The sequence below is a fragment of the Schistocerca nitens genome, chromosome 4 (assembly GCF_023898315.1).
Source record: "Schistocerca nitens isolate TAMUIC-IGC-003100 chromosome 4, iqSchNite1.1, whole genome shotgun sequence".
Classification (NCBI taxonomy): domain Eukaryota; kingdom Metazoa; phylum Arthropoda; class Insecta; order Orthoptera; family Acrididae; genus Schistocerca; species Schistocerca nitens.
Genome location: NC_064617.1, coordinates 912,374,958 through 912,401,941, shown reverse-complemented (window position 1 = coordinate 912,401,941; position 26,984 = coordinate 912,374,958). Strand labels below are relative to the sequence as shown.

Below are 26,984 nucleotides of genomic sequence, written 5' to 3'. Positions count from 1 at the left end.
ATGAAGTTTCACTGTCCTATGATCATCTTTTTTCGTGGAGATCCTCTCAAGTAGCAGAAGTTTATATATAAACATTCCCGTAATTTAATTAGGGAACAGGCAATTCAATAAAAGTAATCAACATCAGGAACTGGTGCAATAGAGGAAGCAAATGAGAAGACTACGTAATATAGACAAGAGTTTAAAATCTTAATTTATGTTTATATCACATGTCTGCCTCTGTTGAAAAAGAAAGCACAAAGTTACTTCCCAATGTGACTTTACATAATGTTTAGTATTTGTTTATGAGGGTATATTACTGTGACCGGACAACTTTATCAAACACACATTATTCTTTCTCAATGACATACAGTGAAGGACTACAATTATCTACAGTCATTTAACAACACACAAAAATTAATATTAGTATCAGTTTCCAATAATTACAACTACAGTGCTCCAAATAGAAAATAAAAATAAATGTAATAAAGACAAAGTTTTGAAAATAATTCTTCCTCTTCATGAGACTAGTATAAATGTATTACCTATATCACATCTTAGGTAGTACATCTGTGTGCGATACGGTCAGTATTTTAATTATGTGGGGAAAGTTGCCTGACAAACTACAATTCATACAAAAATTGGCTGATAACCAGGGTTACAATTTGTATTCATGAGGCTCAATGATTGTGACATCAAGTTAATTTAATGTATTTTCCCATTGCATAATAAATATCAAAATGGTACTCAAACTTTCATTGCGTTGACCTGTGCCTGAAACTGTAACATTGAAAATTAAGCTACAATTCACTATTGAAGCAATTTTCTGACCAACAAAACCTTGTGTTATATGTCTGGACTGCGGACTGTAGGGAACTATGATTTGTGAGCCACATAACTGTGCACTGTGCACTAGCAGGACTACAGTCTGCTGCCATGTTGCTACCTCATATTTTAATCCATTATCATCAATGAATTCAATACAGTGACTAACCCAATTAGTTTGTTTAAAGTAATGATCCACTAAGAGTTTCACTTTTAAAGTTTGTACACGAATTAATTCCAAAACTTTGTCAGCTGTCACATATGATAACAGTACAATAAAAATAAAACTCTTAAAACTGTAACACAAATTACATTGCATTATGCAATGCCAAAGAAAAAGAAAACACACATTCATGTAAGTTATTTAAACAATAAAAATTATTTGAAAATAAAAGCTATAAAACAAGCATGAGAACATGCAAAGTAGCAACTATGTGTGAAACTTTCACCAGCCCTCAAATGTACAGCATTTTAGAGAAATTACACGATTTGTGCAGTGTTGGCACAACAAGTAAATAATGGGTCCTTACTCACCAGACATTTATAATTATGGTATTTATGTATTAATTGTTAATCTTTTTGTTAAATCACTTTCAGCCAAATTTGTTTTGTGTTATAAAGGGTGGTCAAAAACAGTTTGAAAATCTTAAGGGTGTTGCAGGGGAGGTTGTGATGACAAATAATTGTTACTGAAAAATTTGTGTGTGTTCTGCCACTTCAGAGTTATTTGGGATAGAAGTTAGCCAATCAGGCTGTCAGTTGTACAAATTCAAGCAGCTTGCTAAATGTTTTCTTCATTTGGTTTCTTAAAAACCGAAAAAAAATGTAGCTTTTGTTCCTGTAGCTTAAATTTATCACTTCTGAAAAATGCACATTTTAACAGTAATGTGCTCTTCAAGTAGTAGCTAATGGACCCATAGATGTCTGCAGATTACGGCATTTTAATGCTTACAAGTGCTGGAATTTGTGTGAGCAACGACCTGAATGGCCAACTTCAATGCTAAATATCTCTGAAATGGTGCAACATTCCAATTTTTTTTTCCTACACCATAACCTCCCCAGCAACATCTTTACAAGCTTTCAGTCTGTTTCTGAGCACCCTGCATATCTGGCAAGTAAAGCTCCTCCTATTTACAATCTTCAAGGCCCCCAGAATTACTGAACGAAAGTTAGTAAGCCACAGCTGGTAGCTGTACCAAGGAACAAAGTAGCAAAACTTTTGAATGATTTAAGATATTGTCTAGTGGATTATGGTAAGACATAAGGAGACGTACAAATAATTTACATACTGTACAAAATTACGTTACTTATTCAAGTGCCCTTGAACATAAAATTATACTTCCTACACCGAGAAATTCCAAACAATGGAAACCTTTATTGGACACCAAGATGATAATTCTTGACAGCTCATTGAAGTTTCACGCTGTAAATGAAATTCACAATGCATGTGATTGTTACCAAGAAACATTGCAAACTGAAGATTTGAACAATGGAAGTAATTAATGTAACAACTCATAAAATACAGTACTTGGTATTTTAAAGTTTGGTTAACGTGTAACTATTGAACAGCAGAGCAGTTCACACATGAAATGTTATGCAAATACTGCCAAAGACTTTCTTGCCATTCCAGACCTTAACAGCACTGCAATGAGTGGTGTAAACCATATTCGCATCTTGCAAAAAGTTTATCATATATGAAACAAATGGTTGATTTTTGGGGTATGGTGATCATTCTAATTTTTTTACAGCTGCTCTCATCAGCCGCCATCAACAAACAGGTTCAGCAGTGTTTGACATCATGAGTGTCACGTTGCTTAAGTGATACATGTCATTTTTTTAAAAAAATTCATCAATTACAACATAAAATGAATACTACTGAACTGCTAATAGTTTTCTCTGCCCATTTTATGTACAAAACTACAAGTGTCTGTAGCTGGATTGCAATGAAATATTGTTAGTTTCAAACTGCGTATCTGTAATTGCATTTTGTGTCTTCTGCCAAGAAATATCAAACATGTCAAGGACAACTAATTGTTATAAAGCCAAGAAATTTCATTGCTTCCCTTGAAATAACATTATGCAGTTCACCGAGACTACAAATAAGAAATTTTTAGCTGTTCAGTTTCTTCACAGTTTCTGCACTTTTCTTTGCTCTATCACCTTCATGCATCATGTTAGTGCTCTGAAGTTTGATTACATCTCTTTATAGTCTTCCATTATCTTGAATTGAGGGTAAGGTTTTAGTTCCTCCATCAGCTGTAATGACATGGAGTGATCTATGATCATAGGATATGTGATTAACATATCACCAATCCCTTCAGCAGTTATTGTCAATAGATGAATCCTAGTGACATCACTGCTTCCTTATTCAAGCAGTTCCTCATACAGCCTGACGAGGCTTAGTGGATCCCATTCCAGACCTTACCAATTCAGTAAAATCTACAGAGGCACTGGGAATTTAACCTGGGTCCTTCCAAACACTATCATTCAGCTATGGAGGTGGTCACAATTACTGCTGTGTGAGTGTGTTTTTCGATCTGATGGGTGCCCAACAGCGAGGTCCTCAGCACTCTTACACTTACGAAAACAAACGAATGTGGAGATGAACTAAAAGTGTTGTACACGCATGCACTTGAAATGATCACATAGTCACTCTGTATCACATGCACTAAAACCAATTAGGAGGGAAGAGAGGTAATCAAGAAATTAAAACACAGAGAAAACAAAACACAGAAGAACTAAAAGGAAAGCACAGGGAAATGTGAGTGGCTGACCACTTACAAAAAACTAGGGTGAGCCAGCCACCCTTAGACACAATAAGAACATCTCCCTAAAATTTTGTTAAAAATGTTGGACAATTCATGAAACTTTCATCACATTCATTTCATCATTATATAAAACAGACGGCAGACCTGCCACAGTCTGCTGGTTGGCACATAAAATGCAGTTCAATAAAATGTGGTGCACCTTGTTCTGCACACCAAAAGCACCCCACATTGTAGGGTCCTCTCGCCAGAGTAAGAATCCACATGTCATAGGGCTGTGGCCTAAGCGAAGATGAGCAAGAAGAACCTCGTCCCACCAACGTAGTTGTAAGGAAGTACTCCAGGGCCGAGTTGTGGGCTTGATGACACGGAGCTTGTTATCGGTCACTGCCAGCCACTCGTCTTCCCATTGACACATGACTTTGTACCTCAACAGCGAGGTGATAGCATGCCGGGGGATAGCACACCAAAATACCGGAGTATCACAAAATGCCTCCTTGGCTGCTTCATCCACCGTTTCATTCCCTTCAATTCCAATGTGCCCAGGTACCCAACAGAAAGACACATCCTTCGCCAGTCGTAGTTGTAGGAGGTCACCCTGGATATTCTGTGTTACTGTATCTGCTGAGTACAAATGTCGGAGAAAGTAAAGGGTGCACAGAGAATCTGAGCAGATGAGAAATCTAACATGGGGAGAACATCTCATCTGCTCCAGTGTCCACAATATCGCATATAATACTGCATCATAGACAGCAAATTCTGGAAGCAGTCTGACCTCGAGGACACAATCCAGGAAAACAACAGAGCAACCAACGGAGTGCCCCCGCTTAGGCCCATCCGTAAAAAGAACTACATGGTCATGATACTCAGATAAAATATCAAGAATATAACCCATTAAGAACAGAAGCAAGAGTGCTACCTCTCCACTACCACACCAAATCTAAAATCACTCAGGGTCTCTCCAGTAACCAGGGTGGCACATGGTTAAAACTCTTGATTTGGCATCATACTGACTCCAGACAGAGTAACTCCAGCACATGCTGCACGCGCATCCCAAGTGGCATCGTGGCTCTTGGACGGTTGGAAAAAAGGCATTCCAGAAGTGGACAAGCTATAGTACGGTATGGTGTGCGGCAGAAGTTTGGGCTCCACGCCTGATGCATCATGAGGAGCTGGCGCCGGATAGTAAGTGGCAGTTCCCCTCCCTCAGCACTGATGCTAGGTATGGGACTGCTCTGGTAAGCACCCATGGCCAGCCAATCCCCTCATAATGGACAGCGTCAATGATCCACAAGTAAGAGGGCCTCACTGACCCACATACTGTGCAACCACAGTCGAGCCACGAATGCACAAAAGCCTGAAAAAAACTGAAGTAGACACACCCTGTCCACTCCCCAAGACCTGCAGCTCAGGCACTTTATGTTCAGGTCTCGCAGGTGTGGTAATCACGACAATCGGGAGTCAAAAATGAGGCCCAGAAACAGCACTGTCTCTAAAATGTAGGGTGGTGTCCCCCATATCCAAGACAGGCAAATTAAAAAGACGAGGGGAATGATTAAAATGAAACACACACACACACACACACACACACACACACACACACACACACACACACACACACACTTATCTGCAGAAAGCTGGAAACTCATCTTTGCAGCCCACTCCTCTAACCACCACACCAGAAGTTGCAACTGACAGCTTGCCATTGCAACACTGGGGGAGGAATAAAAAGCACCAAAATCATCTATGATTAAGGAGCACTGTACAGGACTCCTTACCGTAGATGTGATACTGCTGATTGCTATGGCAAAGAGGGTAACACTTAAGGCACTACCCTGAGGAAAACCATTCTCCAGCTCAAATGGATCAGACAGCGTGTCAACAACTCGAGTCCTGCTGAGACAGGAAAGACCATATGAAGATGGGGAAGTGTCCATGAAAGCCCCATTGATGCATTTGTGCAAGAATAAATTGTCTCCAAGAAGTATCATATGCCTTACTTATATCAAAGAATATGCCATACAGTGATGCTTACAGAGGAAATCCTGCTGAATAGCCACCTCTAGGAGGAACAGATTGTCAGCAGTGGACTGAAATCTTCGGAATACACACAGAGTGGATAAGGAGTTGCCTGGTCTCTAGCAACCAGACCAGACAACGGTTAACTATTCACTGCAGGGTCTTTCCTACACAGCTCGTTAAGGCAATACTCTGATAATTACCGGGACATGTGCAGTCCTTTCCTGGTTTGAGGAGAGGGATCAGAATTGCCTCCCTCCACGAGTTGGGAAAGTTGCCTGTCTGCCATATTAGAGTAAAACATTCGAGAAGGATTTCCTTTGATGCCGCTGGCCAATGTTGAAGCATGCAGTAACGGATTTGGTCGTGAGCAGGTGCAGTGTCACGGATCTCAGTCAGTGCCGATTCAATCTCCCACATGGAGAAAGTGGAGTTGTAGGCCCCAGAACTGTTGGACCTCAAGTCAAACTTTTCCCCCTCTATAGTCACATGATAGCCACGAAATGCCGGATCCTGGCTTGCATTGGCAGTAGTTTGTGCAAAATGTTTGGCCAGCATCTGAGCAATGTCTCTGGGTGTTGTTCAGAGGCAACCCTGTTTCAGCATTGCTGCTGTCGGTAAACGGCTGAATTTACTGGAAATCTTCCGGACAGTTTCCCATACTTTTAAAGAAGAAAGTGTAATGACTGACTGGGTCCAGGAACACTTCCCATGACCTTTTCTTACTCTCCCTAATGATGCGTCGAGCCTTGGCCCTCGCGACTCTGAAGGCCCTAGGGTTGTCTATTGTCGGCGGCATTTAAAATGTTGAAGAGCCGCACGCCTTTCCTGGATCGCAGAACGGCACTCAGCTATCCACCAAGGTACTGGGTGCCTCCTAAGATGTCCTGAGGACTGTGGGATGGGGAGGTCAGTGGCACGGTGGATCGCTCGTGTGATATGGTCCACCCTTCCTTGGATGTTGTCACAATGTTTGAACACAGCCAGCTGGCTGGCTGGCTGAAACGCGTCCAGTTAACCCTGCTGACCATCCATTTTCAGGGCTTAACTTCAGGTGGTGAGCCATTTAGTAGGTGAAGGTGGACTGGGAAGTGGTCACTGGAATGAAGGTCATCAATGGCCTCCCCCTGCACAGAGTCATAGAGGGCAGGAGAACAGAAAGAGAGATCGAAGGCTGAAAAATGGCCCAGCAGCAGTAGAGAAATGTGTGTGAGTACCCATGTTGAGGATGCACAGCTCGTGAGATGTCATGAGGCCTTCCAAAACCCAACCCCAAGGGCTGGTATTGGTCAAGCCCCACAGGACATGATGGGCATTGACATCTTCAGGAGGAGGAATGGTCGTTTAAGTTGTGCAATTAGATCCGTGACAGCCTCAGACTCTAGGGCATCTTGCGGAGATAAATACAATGAGCAAACTGTGATCCTTCGACACACACAAGTTTGAACTGCAACTGCTTGCAGGTCAATAGCAAAGGTGAGCACATAGGAGTGGTGTGCACTAGTGACAAACACTGCAACACCTCTTTTGGCCCTTTCCCCCAATAGGTCATCCTTGCGGTATAGTGTATATTTCTGTAGCATAGGGACATCTGTATCTTTAAAATTGTTTCTTAAAAACTAAAGCACAAGGGACATGCCTGTGATAGGAGCTTCAGTTCCTCCACATGACTCCTGAACCCATTCATGTTCCACTGTAGTATGGAAGCCATGTCATAGGTGCAGTTTTAATTTACCCCTATCTTTGCACAGGGGAGGTGAAGCACTTTAAGGGCGAGGGGGAGTGGAGGGGGTGATTGGATCCAAGGCATGTAACTCCATGATATCCTCATCAGTCAGACGGGAAAGCTTTTGACCTGAACGTTGTGTCTTTACCTACACCCTGTCCCTTCGAGAATGAGGGGGAAAGGGGGCATTGAGAGATACTCTGCTTTTCTTGTACCTTTTTGATGTTCACTGCGGGCCTGTTATTAGTCTTGCCTGGTGCAGCTGCCTGGATTGCTTTGTCCCTACTCCTTTCGTTTACATATACTTGTGCAAGTGCAATTGCTTGTGGAAGATGCAGGCACACTAGGCGTTGTCTGTGTCGAATCCTCTGCCTTGGGAATAGGTTTTTGCACCACGGAAGAATGCGAGATGGCAAAGACGAGGGTTTCGTCGCCTTATATTCCTTTTTGGGTTCCACATAGGGGATCCGTTTGGTCACTTTTATCTCCTGTATTTTGCATTCTTCAGCAAAAACAGGGCTGTCTTGGCTCCAGACTGGGTGGTTCCCAGAGCAGTTGGTGCAGATCAGCGGAGACAGGCAGTTAGTCCCAGTGTCAAGAGCGGCTTTTCTGCAGTTCCTGCAGATCACTTCACCTCAAAAACTTAGGGTTATATGGCCGAAATACTGGCATTTATAGCACTGCTTAGGATTTGGAATGTAAGGCCAAACATTAAGCTGAAGGAACCCCACCATCAGATGTTCAGGCAGTGTCGGAGAATTTAATGTGGCAATGAAAGTGGCAGTCTTCAGTTACTCCATTATTAGTCCACGTTCATTGATCCACATCAACTATTTCACTATTTCATGAGATGCCCATTCTTGCTTCCTCCCTCTATCACCAGAAACACATTGTTAGTCATGACTCCATGAGCCCTGTTACTGCTGCCCAATGTATTCTTATTATCAGGAGGACGAGCCTCTCTCATTCTTTTGGATGAATGGGTGTGAATATTTGCAGGCAGTACACCCTTCCCACTGGGAGGAGAAGATTTTGAAGGTTCCATCTCGATCCCACTTCAGTGCACAGCACACCTTTGAGATTTTTTTTTTGTTTTTATTTATCCTGCCCTCATGATCCGGGGAGTCAAGCCAAGATCCCCGTTCCCCGAGACACACAATGTTCCATTACCGTGCTCCGCAGTGGTCGCTGAAACATGCCCATAGCTTACGGTGACGGGGGATTGGCAGCACTTACCAGCCCCCAGCTCAGGAACCCTGGGTTTGCCAAGCCTGTACCAAGCAAATCAATACTGAGCCCCTGATGGCAATTACTGGTTTAGATATGATCCATTATGTAACTACTGTCACTGCCCTATTTTCTTGAACGATTATTACAATAATGTTTCACCTTTTTGGTGAACAGACCCTCAATGTCTTCATTTTTGCTAGGTAAGCACCTTTTACATAATCCAGACAAATGGCAACCACTTTATACCGGGTTGAAGTAGGTAAAGCCACATTCTGCTCCAGTTAAAAAATGGAATTTTTGACGTCGAAGTAATGGGATTATCAGAATGAGATTTTCACTCTGCAGCGGAGTGTGCACTGATATGAAACTTCCTGGCAGATTAAAACTGTGTGCCCGACTGAGACTCGAACTCGGGACCTTTGCCTTTCGCGGGCAAGGCCAGTATCTCTTCTCCTACCTTTGGAAGGTAAGAGACGACATAATGGGATTATGTCTGTCAAATACATGATTTATAAACAATGAAATTTCTGCACCTACAAATTTTTCTAACCTGATGATACTTTTGTGAGATCTTGGAGATGGCCACTGAACCTATCCCAAAAACACAGGAGGAGCTGTCCTTTTCAGTTGCTCTCCGAACGTCAAACTTATGTCCTTCAGGAGAAAGCTGTGGCTTCACACCTCGATCTACTTTTATCATCAACAAAACTTACTACATGTCAGAATTTGTAGAACCATTGAAAGGCCCTAAATTCCAAAGGCACTTCATGAAGGCATTAGTTCACAATCACGATTTGAAACAATGTCTTAATTGTAAATGCTGATTAGATCACTGCCATTCTCATGATTCTTGTAAACCAACATTCAAATTATTTCATTTATTGGTATACTTTAGAGAAATTCCACTGATTCTTGTTTAGAGGTAAAACAATGTACTAAATTGGTGAAAGTTAATACTGCTGTAAAGCGAATATTCAGAGTGCCTTGCCAGTACTTATCTCCAAACGTGTGATTCCTGCACCATCAATATACACACTAAAAAGTAGATAAAAAAATAAAACGGGCTTTCGGAACTCTTACTTCTTTCCACAGGAATGACAGAGTGATAGGTCTTTCAGATCCCAGGATGAGGATCTCCATGTTTGGTGAACTGCTTTCATTGTTGAAGGATTGTCTCTGTCTGATGGACATTCTTCCTTGTCAGTTACCCGTTTTCTGTCCATATCTCTCTCTCTCTCTCTCTCTCTCTCTCTCTCTCTCTCTCTCTCTCTCTGTAGTGATCTTGTATTATCCCCTTGCAGTTTTATTACCTTTCACAAACCTCTACAGTGAATTTAACATCTAGTTCTAACAGTAGAATTATTTTATCACAGAATATTTTCTACACATTACCCAGTCTTGTTCTACCCCTGTTCTCTTCTTAATCACCAGTCTAATACATATCCCTTTTTTCCACCAATTTCATCATGTTTCCTAACCCTGTACCTTAATATCCAGAATCCATCCACACACATGCTTTCACCACAGCCAAACAACAGATTGACAAATTTTTCCTCCAGTGCTTGCTCAACCTTTGTCATTGTTCCTAAAGGCTTTACCCCAGATTGCAGCCACATATAAGAACTATCTTTCCACTAACCACTCTCCAATTTCGAAATAGATCTATCTGTAACACTTATTCATATTGACATTCAACTATATGCTTTCTCTGTCAACCCCCAACAGCTGCTGTCCATTCACAATCCTCTCACTTTTCATCCCCTGGAAGTGCTAGCACACACTGTGTACTACTTCATGAAGGAACATGGTACATTACACATCTTTGTTTCCAAATGGCCTGACTCTTCTCCCACAAACTGTCTCTCTTTCCTTCCTGTGGAATGAACCAACAGTTCTAAAAGCTTCTAATAGTTTGTCACTGGTAACTCTGAGCTCAATAAACCAGTTCCAACATCCACATAATTAACACAGTACCTTAAAACAAGCTAAGAAGAGTTTCACACAAGTTATGTTTGCTACCAATCACAAGCTCAAAATTGAAGCAAAACACAAAACAAAATGTTAATCTACAGTTAAGAACATAGTTGCATGCTTACGTAATATCCTCAGTACTGAAATTAGAGACAATGCTATTGATAAAGTTGTCCCTCATGATTACGGCACGTATAGATTTCCAGTCACTTGCATTTTCACCGAGCAGTAAGCAGATGGATTCAAGAGCAAGTTTCACAAGAACTGGTGGATTTGCCATAGAACGGACTTCCACGAGATGCTGTCTTCTGATTGATTTCACAGCTGTAGGAAATGTTCATGACAGAAGATAGCAGAAGTGTCAATTTTCATTTAGCAGGACAGGCATTGTTAAATTGCAAGTACGGCAAAGCGAAAGAAAATGTGACCCATTTTTAAACGAGAAAGCCAGCTACAAATTTCTGTGACTAATGGCTACAGGAAATTGTCATGCATCTTTCTCATCATCTTATGAAAGTATAATAATAATATTATTATTATGAGACTGGCTGGCATACAAGGTTAAAAACGTGTCACTACTTCTGTAAACACTATGTACATATGAACAGACATGTTAGAATATTTTGCAGGATAAATATACATCTGGGAGCAGAGGCATGCATATAACCAAAAAGAAATTAAGAGGTTATTTGGGCCTACAAAAGAAATATTTCCCCTTGTTTCTTACGTCATGTCTTCAGTGTTGAAGTTGACAATGGTTGAGATGAAGTTGTCGCGCATGGTGACTGATCGAATGCTCTTCCATTCCGTGGCATTCTCACCGAGCAGAAAGCAGATTGATTCTAGTGCAAGTTTTACCACTGCTGGAGGGTTTGCCATGGAGCGCACTTCCACCAGATGCTGCTTTTTGATTGACTTCACAGCTAGACAAGTTTCATAAACATTTTCAAAATTGAGTTTCAGCAATTTTTTCTAATATTTCCTCCAAAAATTAATTGTTCAAAACAGTAAGAGTTTGGTAAAAACAGACTGAGCGGTGTGAGTAAAATATTCAAGCCAACCCACTGGTGATATGAAAACTGGAAATGCTACTTAGGAAGAATCTTCTTTATTTAGATGTACCAAATTTTCATTGACGTGTGTAGCTGCTGTTAGGTAATGCCACAAAAAGTACACATTTGTTACTCACAGAAACAAAATCACCAAGATTAAAAATTTGAGTAACTACTGCCTTCATGTAAATAGTGTTTAATGCACACTACGTCAAAGCTGACACTTTCCACAAAACTATGACAACAACGAAGTACATGTAATCTTCCTACCCACAGGGGACATTCAAGAGTATAAAATATTTTTACATACCCCTCTACAGCCCACGTTTTCAGCCGGCTAACCATTCAGTACCAAAATGTGAAATACACATTCCCAAATTATGTTATAAAGCATTAGAACCAGTGCACATTGAATTGATTTTGTGAAAGTGCAGAAAATCAGGGATGTGATATTTGCAGATTTCTTTGCAGTAATCTTATTTGTTTAAAGCACTGTTTAGTACAATACAAGAAAGTCAAAAGGGCTGCAATAATTTTTATTTTCAGTTCTATACAGCATTCTGTGTTAAGACTTTCAACTTTTAATTATTCACAGAATCCCTTACACACTTTTTTCTAGTCTGCAATTTCCTTTAGATGCTGATCAAGGAACAAGACTTTTGGAATCTTGAGATTCATTACTTTTATTTTCAGGTTTATTATTTATATTCCTTTATCAGTATGGAATTGTTTCTTGCCTTACTATTTCTGGTTTGTATTTGCATGGTACAAACACTTACAAATCAAACCATTTTCATCAGGTTTTGATCATGGTATTAGGCAGAAGCTGCCAGCACTAAACAGGATATAATTAAACAAATGGAGAAGTAGAAAAGTTGTCAACATATGGAAGACACCAAGAGTGGTAATGCACTTCTGCCCACCAGGAAACCTTGTAATGTATGTATCAATCTCTAAGACTTACAATTTATTTTTATCTGACTTGTTATACAATTTCTATTTATCTTCCTTGGCCATTTGTATACTCACAGCTCAGATCTCTAAATCCCCGGTGATTGAAATTGAAGGCCTGAAAACACAACAGAGTACACGAACGTATTCCATTTAGACTTCATTCCTACAGACTGTAATGAAGCCATACCAAAATGTGTGTCCTGCATGAAGAGACCAAGATGGGAAAGAAAAAACAGCCCAGAGACACAATACCATTTCTCAAAGATGGAAGAAGGTAACTTTTACATGGAAGTGTGGTGGAAGTACAGCCATATGTTACAAGCATGTAATTTAACTTTCATTCAGTGGTTAAACCTACTTTGTAGCAAAAATCCCACAGTGGGCAAAAAGCACTGTGCAGGAGTGTACTTGTTGAGAACAGAGGCAAATTGTTATACAGGCTAATTCTCTACAAGCAGTAGTCTATTACAAGATTCTGATAATATGTATTCCAATAAAGACTTATTAAGTTTAATAACTGCAATTTGAATAACCCCTTATTCAGCGAACATAACAGTTTAAACAAAAGTTTATGTATACAGGTGTACTCAAATTCTAAGTTTGTCAGCTTGTCTTATCTGACTGGTAATTAATCAGTCTTACATTTTTATTTTGTAATGAAAGCATTCAAATACTATGTTCAATGTGAAGTAAATAATTTTTTGACATGATGATTGCCTATCCAAAACATAAACCAAAATCATTAATTTATGATTAAAAAATTTTACTTTGCTCTCAGTTTCCATGTTAGCCCACGTTTACAGTCCAAATAAACACTAACCTACTAAAATTTGGATGCATAACAAGTTATGGTACTGCAACAAAAGCCATGGAGGGTGAAAAAGTATATATGTGCTTGGAAAATAATGCGAAGTATCAAAATTAACTAACAGAAAATTTAAATTACACTCGCTATAACATCTTCAGTAGCTACACTTTACTGGTTCACCATTTCTTCTGAATTTCCACTTTTTCATTCTGGCTGTTAACTGTTCTATTAGCATATTTTTGCTACCTTCAATAAATAAAGCCATGTTTTTTGTTCTTTCTCAGTACTTTTGCTTTTTTTTATATTAACTAACCATGATGAAACACATTGCCTATTGTTTGTCAGATTTATGTATTTCTTAATACTTTTCATTATATCAGGTGGTCAGAAACAGTCTCAAAAGCCTGAATGGGTGTTGCAACGTAGGTAATGCAAAATTCAATATGTTGCACCATTTCTTAGATAATTAGCTCCAATGTTAGCAAATGAGGTCACAAATTCAAGCAGCCCACCAAACATAGTTAGTGTCAGTTGTACTCATAGCACACAAGACTGGTCAGCCTCCGAGTTGGGTTTGATCCTTATAATTGCCCCAGTTTTAGGGAAAACTAACAGAGAACACATTTGGCGACACTTTCTCTGGCGAGCCACTTAGATTTTGAGTACACAATTGCCAGACTGGCCAATTACAATGCTAATTAACTCTGAAATGGTTCAATGTATTGAATTTTTTTCTTTACAATAATTTCTCAGCACAACCTACCCTACAACACACTCACAAGCTTTTCAGATTGTTTCTGAGCACCCTGTATTCTATTTGAATAATCCGAAGTTGATTTAAAATCACAGGATGTCATTCCGATAAGTAAAGCACATTTCAGAACTTACCTTGCTGAGCATCTATGACAGCTGGTTCCACTTGAGCTAAATCAGCCATGACATCTTCACGCTTCTGTGCTATTTTTACAGTTTGTATCTCCAGTTCAGCTTGAATCTCCTGACTCTGGACTTTCTTCTTTTCTGCTTCCTGTTGATCCTTTACCATTTGTCTCAATTTCGCATTTGCAGCTTCATTCTTGGCTTGCAACTCCTACATAACATACATGAAATCTCATGAAACTTTGCGCAGTCTTCTAACAATAACTAGAGTTAATACAAGAGTTCAGCTTGCCAGGAAAGACAATGAGGTCATAGACTTATACTTTTTTTTTTTTTTTTTTTTTTTTTTTTTTTTTGGGGGGGGGGGGGGAAGTTTCAGCATTTCAGATTTTGATACAACAGCCTAAGAATGTCAAACAATGAAACATGTATTCAACTTTTTGTTGCTACACAGTTGTAAACAAGCTAAGAATCAAGAAACAATTTTTGTGGAGTAAAAGGATACAAATGCATTAGTTACAAGTATTGGCAAATGTAGATGAAATGTTTCCTCACAAAGATGACGTTTGAATAGTTGAACGAAATACCAACAGGGGACACCAAAACATTATCTTAATCTGATTATCTCAAAGACAGTTGTCAACAATCAATCAAAGACAAATGCCACTACTTTGAGTTGGCGTAGGGATATGGAAGAGGAAGGAGGAGGAAGAAAGTGTCATTTGTAGAGGCAGGTGACAAGGGAAAGAAGATTAATATTTATACCCTGTTGATACCAAGCCCCTACGCTCAAACTGGATATTGATGGGGAGACGAACTGCCCATTTTGTTTGCAAATGAATCATCCACTCAGTGCCTTAAATGATTTCAGGAACTATTGGTTTACTGCTCCACTTACCAGGACATAAATATTTGATTAGTATGAAGAGTAGTCATTAAGTTCTGATTATCATTTAAAGAAAGTTACACAGTTTTATGTTTGTAAGTACGTGTGTGCAGTCCTGATACACACTGATAGCCCCCCACCACAGTACTGCTAAACTCAGCCAGAGAAGCCAAAACAAAATAGTACAATCTACAGTTTAACTGTGGGAAATTGGGCAATGATTAGTTTCTTGCATTTGAAGGGGAAGGACTCAGCAACTGTCCATGCCGAGTTGGTGGAAGTGTACAACATTAAAGCACTATCACATGAGAAATTGGCCAGGTGGCTCAGAGGCTTCCAGTGTGGTCAAACAAGTCTGAATAATGATCAATGAAGTGGTTTGCTGAAAACTGTGACTCTCAAGAGAAGTGGAGGCTCTAGTGCTCAAAGGTCAGCATAATATAATTGAGGCACTTGTTGGAGAACCAAAACCTGTTGGGGATCATTTTTAATATCTGAAGCAACAATTCTGAATTCCACAAAGGTTACCATCCACTGGTTTCTGCAACAACTTACATTCACTCTGAAATCTTACTGAACAGAGGCAGCAGCAGAAATGTTGCAAATGTGCCTATCCTCCTTTAGCTGCCTAATCACCATGTTTGAGTGTTGAGTCTGTCATCATTAATCCATGGCAAAAGGACAAAGCAAGCCATGGAAACGTGGATTCACCACTGGTGAAAAAGGTGAATGCCCAACCATTGTCAAGCAACATGACATGGAGTGTTTTGTTTTTTCTTTTCTTTTCTTTTCTTTTCTTTAGAATAGCCATGATATGGAGCTAACAATTTATATTCATCAGGGGCAACAGTCCCAGGACCATACAACTGTAACCTCCTTACAAGTTTACAGGAAGCAGTCCCATCACAATACCCCAGCTCATTCTGCACAGGTCCTCATCCCACAGCTGCTTCTCTGGGCTATCAAATTTTGTCTCAACGCTGTATCTGCTGACATCGTACCCAGTGACTTCTTCCTCTTTCCTTGGATGAAGAAACTATTGTGTGGCAGGGATTTCCAGAATGATGATGAGATAATGAGCTTCCTGAGCAACCAAAATTGAGACCACTACAACCAAGGTCTCCCTAAAATCATTCTTCGCCCACAAAAATGTGTAGCACTGAATGTGAATATACAGAAGTACTAATATAATATCAAGTTTCACAGTCCCAGCTTGATTTTTATTTTTTTAGTGATAACTGAAACTTTATGATTTCTTGGTAAATGAAGACAGTGCATTTCTTCCAAAGATTTTGATTTTAAGTTCCCTCATCATCTCAGTTATACCTCTGTGCTATATTAACCGGTTAAATCCTAGCAGCATGTCTCCAAATTCTTTAAATCTCTGCTTTCATTCCTACTTTATATGGCTCTCTCACACTGGAGCAGTATTCTGCAATAAGTTGCAGTTATGTCTTGTGTGGTTTAAGTAAAAGACACATTGCGCTTTCCTAAAATCCTCACAACAATTCTGGGTTCCACCTGTCTCCCCTGTCAGTGACTTCATGTGTCCCTTCCACTTTATATCACTATCGGATTATTTCTAGGTATACAAACAATTTGACAGGTTGCAGACATTTATCACTAATCTTTTAATTAGGTGTTAGCTTCTCTCTCTTTGTTACGGGCATTATTTTGCATTTATCCCAGAAGAAGGAAGCAAAGTAGTTAGCTCAGACAGGACAAGGATTGGGAAGTAAATTGTCTGCATCATCCTGAAAGGGAATACCCCAACATTCTTCTTAAAAGTTTCCCTTAAGGAGCCAAAGGAAACCTGAATCTGGGTAGACTTCCTTACATAAATCCAGAGACTACACACACTGAAACAGCAGCAGCATCATCATCAACAACAACCAACCAACGTCAATGAGTCTATGTCAAGAATACCATCAGTCTTACTAAATTCCCTTGGGATGGAAGGACAGCCCACATGTGCCCCCTCCCCCATACATATATATCATTATTCTCATTTCTCTCTTAAGATCACTACCAGTGTAGTTCACCATGATTAATTACTTATAAATTCTGAAAGTCAAGCAGATATTTTGTGCAATTTTATGTCTCCTATCAGACTGCAATGCAAAATACCATTCAGAAATATATATTTATGAAGTAAGCATACTAGGCATAATCAGGAGTTTACAAAAGTCACATCTTTACATATTTATTTCAGAATTTAAACTTTAATACTGCTATTAGCAGATTTAAGATATGAGAAAAATTTTAATAAAGAAATTCATTAACAACTGCAAAACACTTAGTACAAAAAGCACACTATTTTGGAAATTAGAACTGGGAAAAAGAGATATTACATTCATTCTAAAAAAAAAAAAAATATACATTATTGAAGTACTAAAGAGTGAGATACACCTAAACAATTTGTGACGTATTCCAATGGCCATAATTATACGCACTGGAGAAGTTTACTGACAATGCATTGGAACATACTTTGAATGTGGAGATAATGTTTTCAAAACAGCCATACTCCTCCATGGCCTATGTCCAAATTGCCCATGCACAAGGATAGGTCGGTCTGTTTCCATGTAATAGCATAGCATTAAGCAACGGTTCTTATATATACAACATTTATAGCATATGCATTCTGCAAGAAGGAAGCACATTGGGAAGGGGGGGGGGGGGCAGAGGCAGAGAACAAACTTCATTCAGTGCTCCAATACCTGAGATTTCACAGCAAGTGATTTTTGCATCTCTTCTACTTGTTCAACTGTTTCTGCAATCTTGCTTAAACCAACATTCAAATGCAGCTGCTGCTCTTCAAGATCCGATCTCTTTTCATTGTACAGCTTCACAAAATGGTGAATGAAGTCCAGATAATGCCTGCAATGGTTAACAAATAAATCAATGCAATACACCTACATAAATTTTGTTACAATGGATCCATTGTTTATTCCATGAACTCCTTAATGAGGACAATCTAAAAGGAAGCAAAACACAATTTTTGACATCATACATATTTCAAAACAAACTCATAAAATACTGTTCCTTCTATAGTTCCTAAACCAAACATTACTTAATACGAGTAGTATGTTAAAATTTTTTTTACAAATTAATGCAAAGTATCACAAACATGTAGATTTATACTTATATAAAAAGCTATTTCTGATTCCTAAGATATAATAGCCATTCACCATTTAAGGAAAACAATTAAGAATATGTCTTTATACACACTGAATTGCTGTCCTAAAGAAGTGCAAGTGCAGAAGTACAAGATTTTAGAAAAATCAGGTTATGTGATATTATAAATAACATAATGATATGGTTATAATAGAGGGAAACATTCCACGTAGGAAATATATATCTAAAAACAAAGATGATGTGACTTACCAAATGAAAGTGCTGGCAGGTCGACAGACACACAAACAAACACAAACATACACACAAAATTCAAGCTTTCGCAACAAACTGTTGCCTCATCAGGAAAGAGGGAAGGAGAGGGAAAGACGAAAGGATGTGGGTTTTAAGGGAGAGGGTAAGGAGTCATTCCAATCCCGGGAGCGGAAAGACTTACCTTAGGGGGAAAAAAGGATGGGTATACACTCGCACACACACACATATTCATCCACACATATACAGACACAAGCAGACATATTTAAAGACCACTTTAAATATGTCTGCTTGTGTCTGTATATGTGTGGATGAATATGTGTGTGTGTGCGAGTGTATACCCATCCTTTTTTCCCCCTAAAGTAAGTCTTTCCGCTCCCGGGATTGGAATGACTCCTTACCCTCTCCCTTAAAACCCACATCCTTTCGTCTTTCCCTCTCCTTCCCTCTTTCCTGATGAGGCAACAGTTTGTTGCGAAAGCTTGAATTTTGTGTGTATGTTTGTGTTTGTTTGTGTGTCTGTCGACCTGCCAGCACTTTCATTTGGTAAGTCACATCATCTTTGTTTTTAGATATATAAATAACATAAAATACACTGTGGTCAGTGTGTGTGTGTGTGTGTGTGTGTGTGTGTGTGTGTGTGTGTGTGTACCTTGAGAAAGGTGTGAGGACAGGTCAGCAGTTGTCCTGGATACATTAGCCGATAAAGCACTTACTTACGAAAGACAGAGGCACCAAGTTCAAGTCCCGATCTGGCACAAGACATGAATTTCCATAACAGTGACCTCTTCGCTGCAGGGTAAAATGTAAATGTCATGTGACTAGGGCCTTCCGTCGGGTAGACCGTTTGCTGGGTGCAAGTTTTTCAATTTGACGCCACTTCGGCAACTTGTGCATCGATGGGGATTAAATGATAATGATTAGGACAACACAACACCCAGTCCCTGAGCGGAGAAAATCTCCAACCCAGCCGGGAATCAAACCCGGGCCCCCTTAGGGTTGACATTCTGTCGCGCTGACCACTCAGCTACTGGGGGTGGACAGTGTAAATTCATTCTGGTACCACCAAAATAATTTATAAATAAAAACCTTAATGTGACACCATAATTTCCAATATCTCTATGTAATTCTTCTGATGAAGATCTCCACTAAGGTTCATTTGATCTCCAGTAAGGTTCATTTGTTTTTACACAATTCAACAGCTCGTTTACCTTGGAGTAATGGCCATCGTGCGAGCTCCTCTTTTAGCAAGACGAGCATTTGCCTTATGCAGAGTTTGATGAACGTAAACACAAGCATTGATAACTGCATCACGGTGAGTTGGTGAAGCTGGAAGGCCTGCATATGCTGTGGGGAAGAAGTCTGGTGCCTTCCATGAAGGACGCTCTAAATCGACACGGTTTGTGAATTCCCTGCCAACCTGCAAAGAAATTTTTCAAAACACACAATTTAACAACCAATCACTAAATTATATAAAATGATAACTACGTAACTGACATGTCAAAATAAGTGACAGTGTTAACAGCACACAAAAAACACAAAAGCCTCACAAAAATTTGTCATCATATTACATGGATACAGGTTTAGAAATTAAAGTACATTTCAAAACACTCCAGCAGCAACTAACACATTGGCCAAAAATTTACCATTTTTGTAAGCAATTGCAAATGATTTTTCTCACTGGAAATCACATCTAGTGACTTTGAATATATAATTAAATATGTGGTTGCTACTGATTGTCCTTGTCAAGGGGTTTTTAGTTAAAACCTGGTATGTGTAAGAACTACAACACTGCCAGGACTTGATGAAAACACTGGTATATTGTGTTTCACACATTATTCACGGACATCATCTTTAGGTGGTTTTCAAAAACCATGTGAAAAAATATTTCAATTTATTAATAAAATATACAGAATCACTTTTTAATCAGCCATTAATGTTTTGCCATGTCCAAAGCTTGTTACGTCTGTGAGAATGGGATGCAACATGATGTCCCAACCAGCTAGAAGAAGAAGAAGAAGAAGAAGAAGAAGGATTGCCCACTGTGGCAGAACATGGTTGACAAAAAAGTCTTACACCTGTAAGTAGATAGGAAGCAACTAGTAAATGACGGTTAATATAAATAGTTGAAGACAAACACATTGACATCTGTGTACTGGCTACTCTTGGTAGAAGTTGTCAGGATGAGTGACTATCAAGCACATTCAGGTAAGTTTTACTTCATTACATCATATTAACATCATCTGGCAACAGTTTCAGATAAAGGGCATCCTTAAATTCTAATGGGGAACTCTAATGTAAAATCAAATTAAATTACTTTATTCTATCATTACATATTCACTGAAGTAAGATAATGGAACTTAACAAATGCTGCACTTGTAGAAAGTGCTGATTCTCCATGACACCCCAAAGTATTTGACAACTGGCTCTCCCAATCTGGTTGTCCAAAAGCTAAGAGTATTGGTTCCGATTCTATGCTTTGTCACTTTTACAAAAACGGCCAATTTCTAAATATCTGAAACATTACCAGAATCTTACACAGTTTCACTTTCAAATCAGAGCTTTCTCTTGCTTGCAACATCATTCATACACACAGGTCTCTCAGGAGGATTTCTAATGTCTAGAAGCCATTTCCCATTCATGTTTAGGCAGAAATGTTTTACATATATTAGTAATAAACATGTATCCAGTACTCAGAGTTCACTGTTCCTGCCTCATTGACCACTGTAATTGGGCATCTTTGTGGGCAAGAATGAAATGGTACTCAATGATCTGCAGCAGCTCTTGTCACAATAAAGTTCTTTTTAGCCGTGAAACTCTATACATGGGCAAGTTCTGACCAGTCACTCTATTTGTCAGCCTCAATTCTGACATTTCCACACTCCATTTGCACTGGAGTGATTTTCACTGACAGGTAATGCAGAGGGCATTATGCAGCGACACCTGAGAAATCTTTCACATCCTTCAGAACTTGGCATTTGATACAGATTAGATTATTAGATTAGATTTACTTTCATTCCAATTGATCCGTAGTGAAGAGATCCTCCAGGATGTAGAACATGTCGGAAAAAACAACAATACACGACAAATATTTACAACTCAAAAAAATGAGCTAATGTACCATTCCACAGGTCCTAAGTGGCAAGGTCATCATTTTTTAATGAACACTGTATGAAAGAATCATTTTACAAATACTAATGTATTGAATTTAAAATAAAGCTTTTTATTTATTTATTTATTTATTTATTTATTAGGTAATAAACTTTTAATACAACTACTACCTACTTATTTACAATGAACACATTACTGCACTGAACTGATGCAGAAGTTAGATTGTACTTACACACACACACACACACACACACACAAAAACACACAAGTTTACAATGAACACATTACTGCACTGAAATTGTGCACAAGTGCTATTGTATCAGTTGGTTCTACTGAGAAATTCATCAATGGAGTAGATGTAAAAATAATCTCCCCTTCTCCCATTTTTCTGCCTCTCCAACACATCAATCTTCCAACCTAGAATTAAAAATATCTAACAATATGCTCTGCAATGCGCTTCTGCCATTAACACACCGACCACAAATCTACACTCATTAACTTGTTACCCACCACCCCACCTCACTATGTCATCTGCTTGTACCTCAACTTCTTATCTTTGGCATGCCACTTTGGTAGTTTTTTTTTGGACCAGTGAACAGGATTACTCTGCATAATATAACAACTTGGAAAATAAAAATTATTAAGTTAAAAAAATTTGAACATGTGCTCTTAAAAATTACACTTGTGCATACATGTCAAACCTCAATACATTAATAACAGAAAATACCTGGAAGAGAGCACCATCTGACCAGTCTCCAAACCAGTTCAGAACACATCTGTTGAAGAGTGCAGGTGATGTTGCAGCTCTGTCTTTGAGCCCTTCAGAAGAAGGATTCATTGTAAATACAACATGCAAATTCTTCATCACCTGACCAGTAAACCATTTGTATAATTCCTCATTAGAATCCAACATCAGACCTTCTCGTTGGGCCCCTTCTTTACACTGGGTCATCAATGTTGAATATTCATCCCCTGTGAACAAAGATAGGGTGGAGATTCCATACACAGCAGGGCCCCTAAAGACTGCAAACAGTTTAGGTGTGAGATTACCTATAGCTAGAGAAAAAGACTCTGAAATTACTGGTGTAGTGACTGATGACGTTAGATTGTTTTGTGTATACAGATCACCAAGTGGGAAGATTAGCATTTTTCTGGAAAAAAATGGCCAACTTACCAAGAATGAATACAAAGAAAAACATCATTATTATATGTGGTGACTTCAATATTGACATGGGAAAAGAATCAAAACCAAGACAGATTTTGAAGAATGGTTAATACTGTTCAATGTGGAGGCAACAATATCTGCACCAACAAGAGTGACTTCTCAAAGTCAGACAGCTATTGACAACATCATTACCAACATTAGTAGGTCTAACTACAAATCACATGTAGTCCTAACAGAGATATATGATCATCATGGACAGCTGATCTGCTTCTGCAAAAGTAAGGACATAATATCTGAGCCAAAACAACCAACCAAAGAAACCAAGAACAAGAACATCAGTGAACAAAATATTAACATTTTTAGAGCAATATTGAGCAGGGAAACCTGGAATGAAGCCCTAAAGGTGCAGAATGTAAATGAAAAATATGATTCATTTATTAAAACAGTTAAACACCACTTTAATGTAGCATTCCCCAGAGTAAAGAGACAAGAGAAGATGCAAGGCCAGACAAAGTGGATTACCAGTGAAATAACAGAACTGCGAAGGAAGTGCAAGATCTGAGATGGAGGGGTGAAGCTGAAAGTTATAAAATTCTACAAAATATGTATCGAAATAAAAATCAAGAGCAATTAGTGCTACCATACCTAACTCAAGAAACAAGACAAAGGCAGCTTGGTATGCAATTAATGGTGAAAGACAGGAAAAAACTGGATCAAACAAAGAAATCAGTATATGGTCAATTAAAATCAACACCACTGTGGTTACAGATGGCTGAGAAATAGCTAACGAACTCAATGATAACTATATAAAATCCTTGTTATAAACCTAAACAAAAGTGTTCAGAAATAAAGAGAAGGCTGTGCATATGGGTTTGGAGGTATATGAAACAAGATTAGAAAAAGTAGAATTCACTAGATCCCTAAGTATTACCATGGATAACAAGCTGAAATGGAAACAACATATTAATTCTGTCTGTAAAAAACTCAGCTCCATCATATTTATAATGAGGCAGCTAGGACAGCATGCAGATAAACAGCTTCTGTGCAAAGTATACTATGGACTCTTCGAACCATACCTGCAGTATGGAGTGGCAGGGTGGGGAAAATCAAAAATCCTAGAAATAAAAAGTGTGTTCACATAAAAAAGCAGTCAGAACCATATTAGGAAAAAGACTTCTGAAACATGTATAAACTGCTTCAAAAGAGTATGCATCTTAACTTTTTCCTCCTTGTACATATATAATGCTATGCTACATGTCACGAAAGATAGTGCCGGGTGGACTACAAATGCTAGTGCACACACCCATAATGCACATAGGAAGAATGACAAACGAAGCATACCCCAACGACTGACAATGCTTGAAAAAGGACCCCAGTACTCAGGTATCAAACTCCTAAGTCTGCCTAAAATGCTATGTGACAACACACATGACATTAAGTTTTCAAAGAACCTAAAAGACTATCTGGTGGAAAAGGAATTTTACTGTTGATGAGTTTTACTGTGATGATGAGTACTGTTCACATTAAATGTGCAAATATTGTTAATTATAATCAATGGTGTTATAATAGTTGGGAAGTATGTGATAATGAAGGTTTTTGTATTTTGGCATGTCCTATATTACATGTACGTTCACTGTACACCATGTAATCCTAAAGGATCAAATAAAATTCAATTCATTGAACAAAACATCTGAAATCCTCCATTGGTAACTGCTGCTTAATAGAACTAATTAAATTAAAATAAAGTGATACAGCAAGCATTCCTAAAAAACAGACCCAAAGTTTCAAATTTGAAGAATAAATTGCTTAATTTGGGCACAGCTTTGATGATTTTGAAATTACTGGCAGTAATATAAGAAAACAGATAATATTGAAACTATGAAAGTAAGTGCTTATAAATTGAGGATAAACAGACAGTAACTCTGATCCAAGAATATTTCTTAATCAAAGACAACCTGAAGTAACAGTAGAGCAAAAATGAAGCAGTATCTTTTTGTCAATCATGACCATAAATTACTGAGATATATTTTTAAATCCACATGTTCACAAATCACAGTGATACTGACATTTAATTCATAAACAGTTTTATTACCTTCAAACAGACCAGGCACTTCTCCATTAGCTAATAATGTATTCATTCTTTCCAAAAATCCAGAGTCCAGAACATTTGATTCATCCAGTATGAAGGCTATTTTTTCATCTTTGCATCCAGCACGTCGCAATACAGCTCTCAAGTCTTCATCAAAATCTTCACCAGTGTATTTGTTATGTACCTGTTACATAGAAACCGAACAATATGTCTGAAAATGATACAGTCTTTTTTAATCTCTGGAATATTTAACTGTAATACATGTACCTTTATTTGGAAGATTGAAAGGCCATTCATCCAAGCAACAAATCTTGACAATGTGGTTTTGCCAGCACCAGATACACCAATTAAAAGCAGATGTCCTTGAGGCTGTCTGAAAATTCTATCTATCCTCAATACATGATCAAGAACTTCATCAAACAAGACAAGGGGAACATCCAACTCTTCTTCATAGAAAACCTGATTTAAAATAACAAAACCATTAAAAACCGAAGAAACCATCAAAAGGTTCACACATTTCACTGTACTTATAAGACAAGAAAGTGATTGTTACAGGTATAATGTGTGATGAAAAGCAGCCTTACTTAAGACAAATGAGTTTCAATTCAAATTAAAGTGGACAAAAACGAAAAACTGCAGCATAAGGTAAAGTAATAAATACTTTTAAATTCACTAGTATACCAAATCTAAACTAACCTTTAGCCTGGCTTTCACATATTCTCTCAGCTCTTCCCTATCAACTGGCACATAGTCCTTAGACAACCAATTGCTGTAAAGTATTGGGCGAGTCAAAGCTGCTTCACGTTCAACTCCTGGGAAGTGTTTAAGTGCTACAACATCAATATTGTCATTTGTCCAACGACGCTCCACATCATCAACCAGACGATCTTGAAACAGACGAAGTGCTTCATGTGCCCAAAGTCGCACCAGCCCTTCCACTGGGAGTGACTCCAGTGGCCTACAATCACACGACACAAAAGAAGATAATTATCACAAAGTTGGAAACAGCATGGAGGGGGAGGAGATGGGAAAAAAACAACCACCCTCAGTACCACCATCCACTTGTTTCACATTAAATTCGAAGTAGTAATCACAAATATACCTTGGCCCAAGAGGCAGGAACTGAGCTGAAATTACAAGGGAGAGAGAAAGGGCCAGATTATTTTTTTCATTTTTTTTACTCTTCTGTGGAGTATAAATTGTCTTTACATGTGAAAGCTTTCGACTATGCTTTAATGTGACTGTTATTGATCTCAAATTAAACAACGAGTTTACTGTTAACCATCACTGTCTGCATATTTCCACAACACATTATGAAGATGTAGATCTCTGCCGTCAAGTAGATTTATCTGGATTAATACGGCATACTGTGTTGCAACTTTAGAGTAATATGTGGCTCTGTTTCCAGTGGTCAAAGGATCTTTTCTCAATTGTGTTACACCATATACGATATCACATTAGGTTTACAACTGGCAACAGCCAACATGTTGTTTCATTCAATATGAACTGTCAGTTCAGAAAAGGTTCTTATTTAGGATCAGTTAGAACCTAGGCACAGTTTTGTTAAAACAACAGACTGCCAACAAGATTTTAAAAGACAAGGACAGGCTGCACAAAATACACAATTAGCAAAACACATTTGTGCACTGTTTTTCTTGTTTGTTAGGTACTGTTTAATTTGGAAAATAACACTCAGAATAGCGAGAGGTAATTATGTACTTCATTTTACAGTATGAAAGGAATTGATGTTGCAGCTTACCTAATCGCTTCACATATACCTCGTACCCATCTTGTCATTTCTCGAGGAGAATATACATAATGTGGCTGCATGTCCTGTGTGAAACGCTCTTGTGAAGCTAAATAAAATTCAACCATTGCATTTGTAAGTGGCTCAGCATATCCACGTAGAGATGGTACGAGTCTCAGCATTGCTCTGCTGAATGTGCCATAAATCTAGCAAAGAAAGTAAATGATTTTGTTCACAGCTGTTTTACATGGTATTTAATGAAATCATTAGGCCATAATAGTAATAATAATAATAATAATAATAATAATAAGTCAGGTATACGGGATCAGTTTTCATGTGCAAGAAACACACTGTGCAACCTGCAATTCTGAATGAGAATAGGAAACAATATTAA

The 26,984-nt window shown here is 38.6% G+C and overlaps 1 protein-coding gene across 3 annotated transcripts in view; it reads right to left on the bottom strand.

The window, feature by feature from the left end:
* The window catches only part of LOC126253491 (dynein heavy chain, cytoplasmic), a 237,472-nt gene that overhangs the window by 64,656 nt on the left and 145,832 nt on the right, over window positions 1–26,984 (bottom strand). For all 3 annotated transcript variants that reach the window (XM_049954865.1, XM_049954866.1, XM_049954867.1), the window contains 9 exons: window positions 26,603–26,796; window positions 25,540–25,801; window positions 25,111–25,302; window positions 24,847–25,027; window positions 22,317–22,561; window positions 19,690–19,898; window positions 17,812–17,971; window positions 14,218–14,419; window positions 10,641–10,839 (listed from right to left, as the gene is read on the bottom strand). In XM_049954865.1, coding sequence (XP_049810822.1) covers window positions 10,641–10,839; window positions 14,218–14,419; window positions 17,812–17,971; window positions 19,690–19,898; window positions 22,317–22,561; window positions 24,847–25,027; window positions 25,111–25,302; window positions 25,540–25,801; window positions 26,603–26,796 — 1,844 coding nt within the window. The remainder of the gene's footprint in view (window positions 1–10,640; window positions 10,840–14,217; window positions 14,420–17,811; window positions 17,972–19,689; window positions 19,899–22,316; window positions 22,562–24,846; window positions 25,028–25,110; window positions 25,303–25,539; window positions 25,802–26,602; window positions 26,797–26,984) is intronic.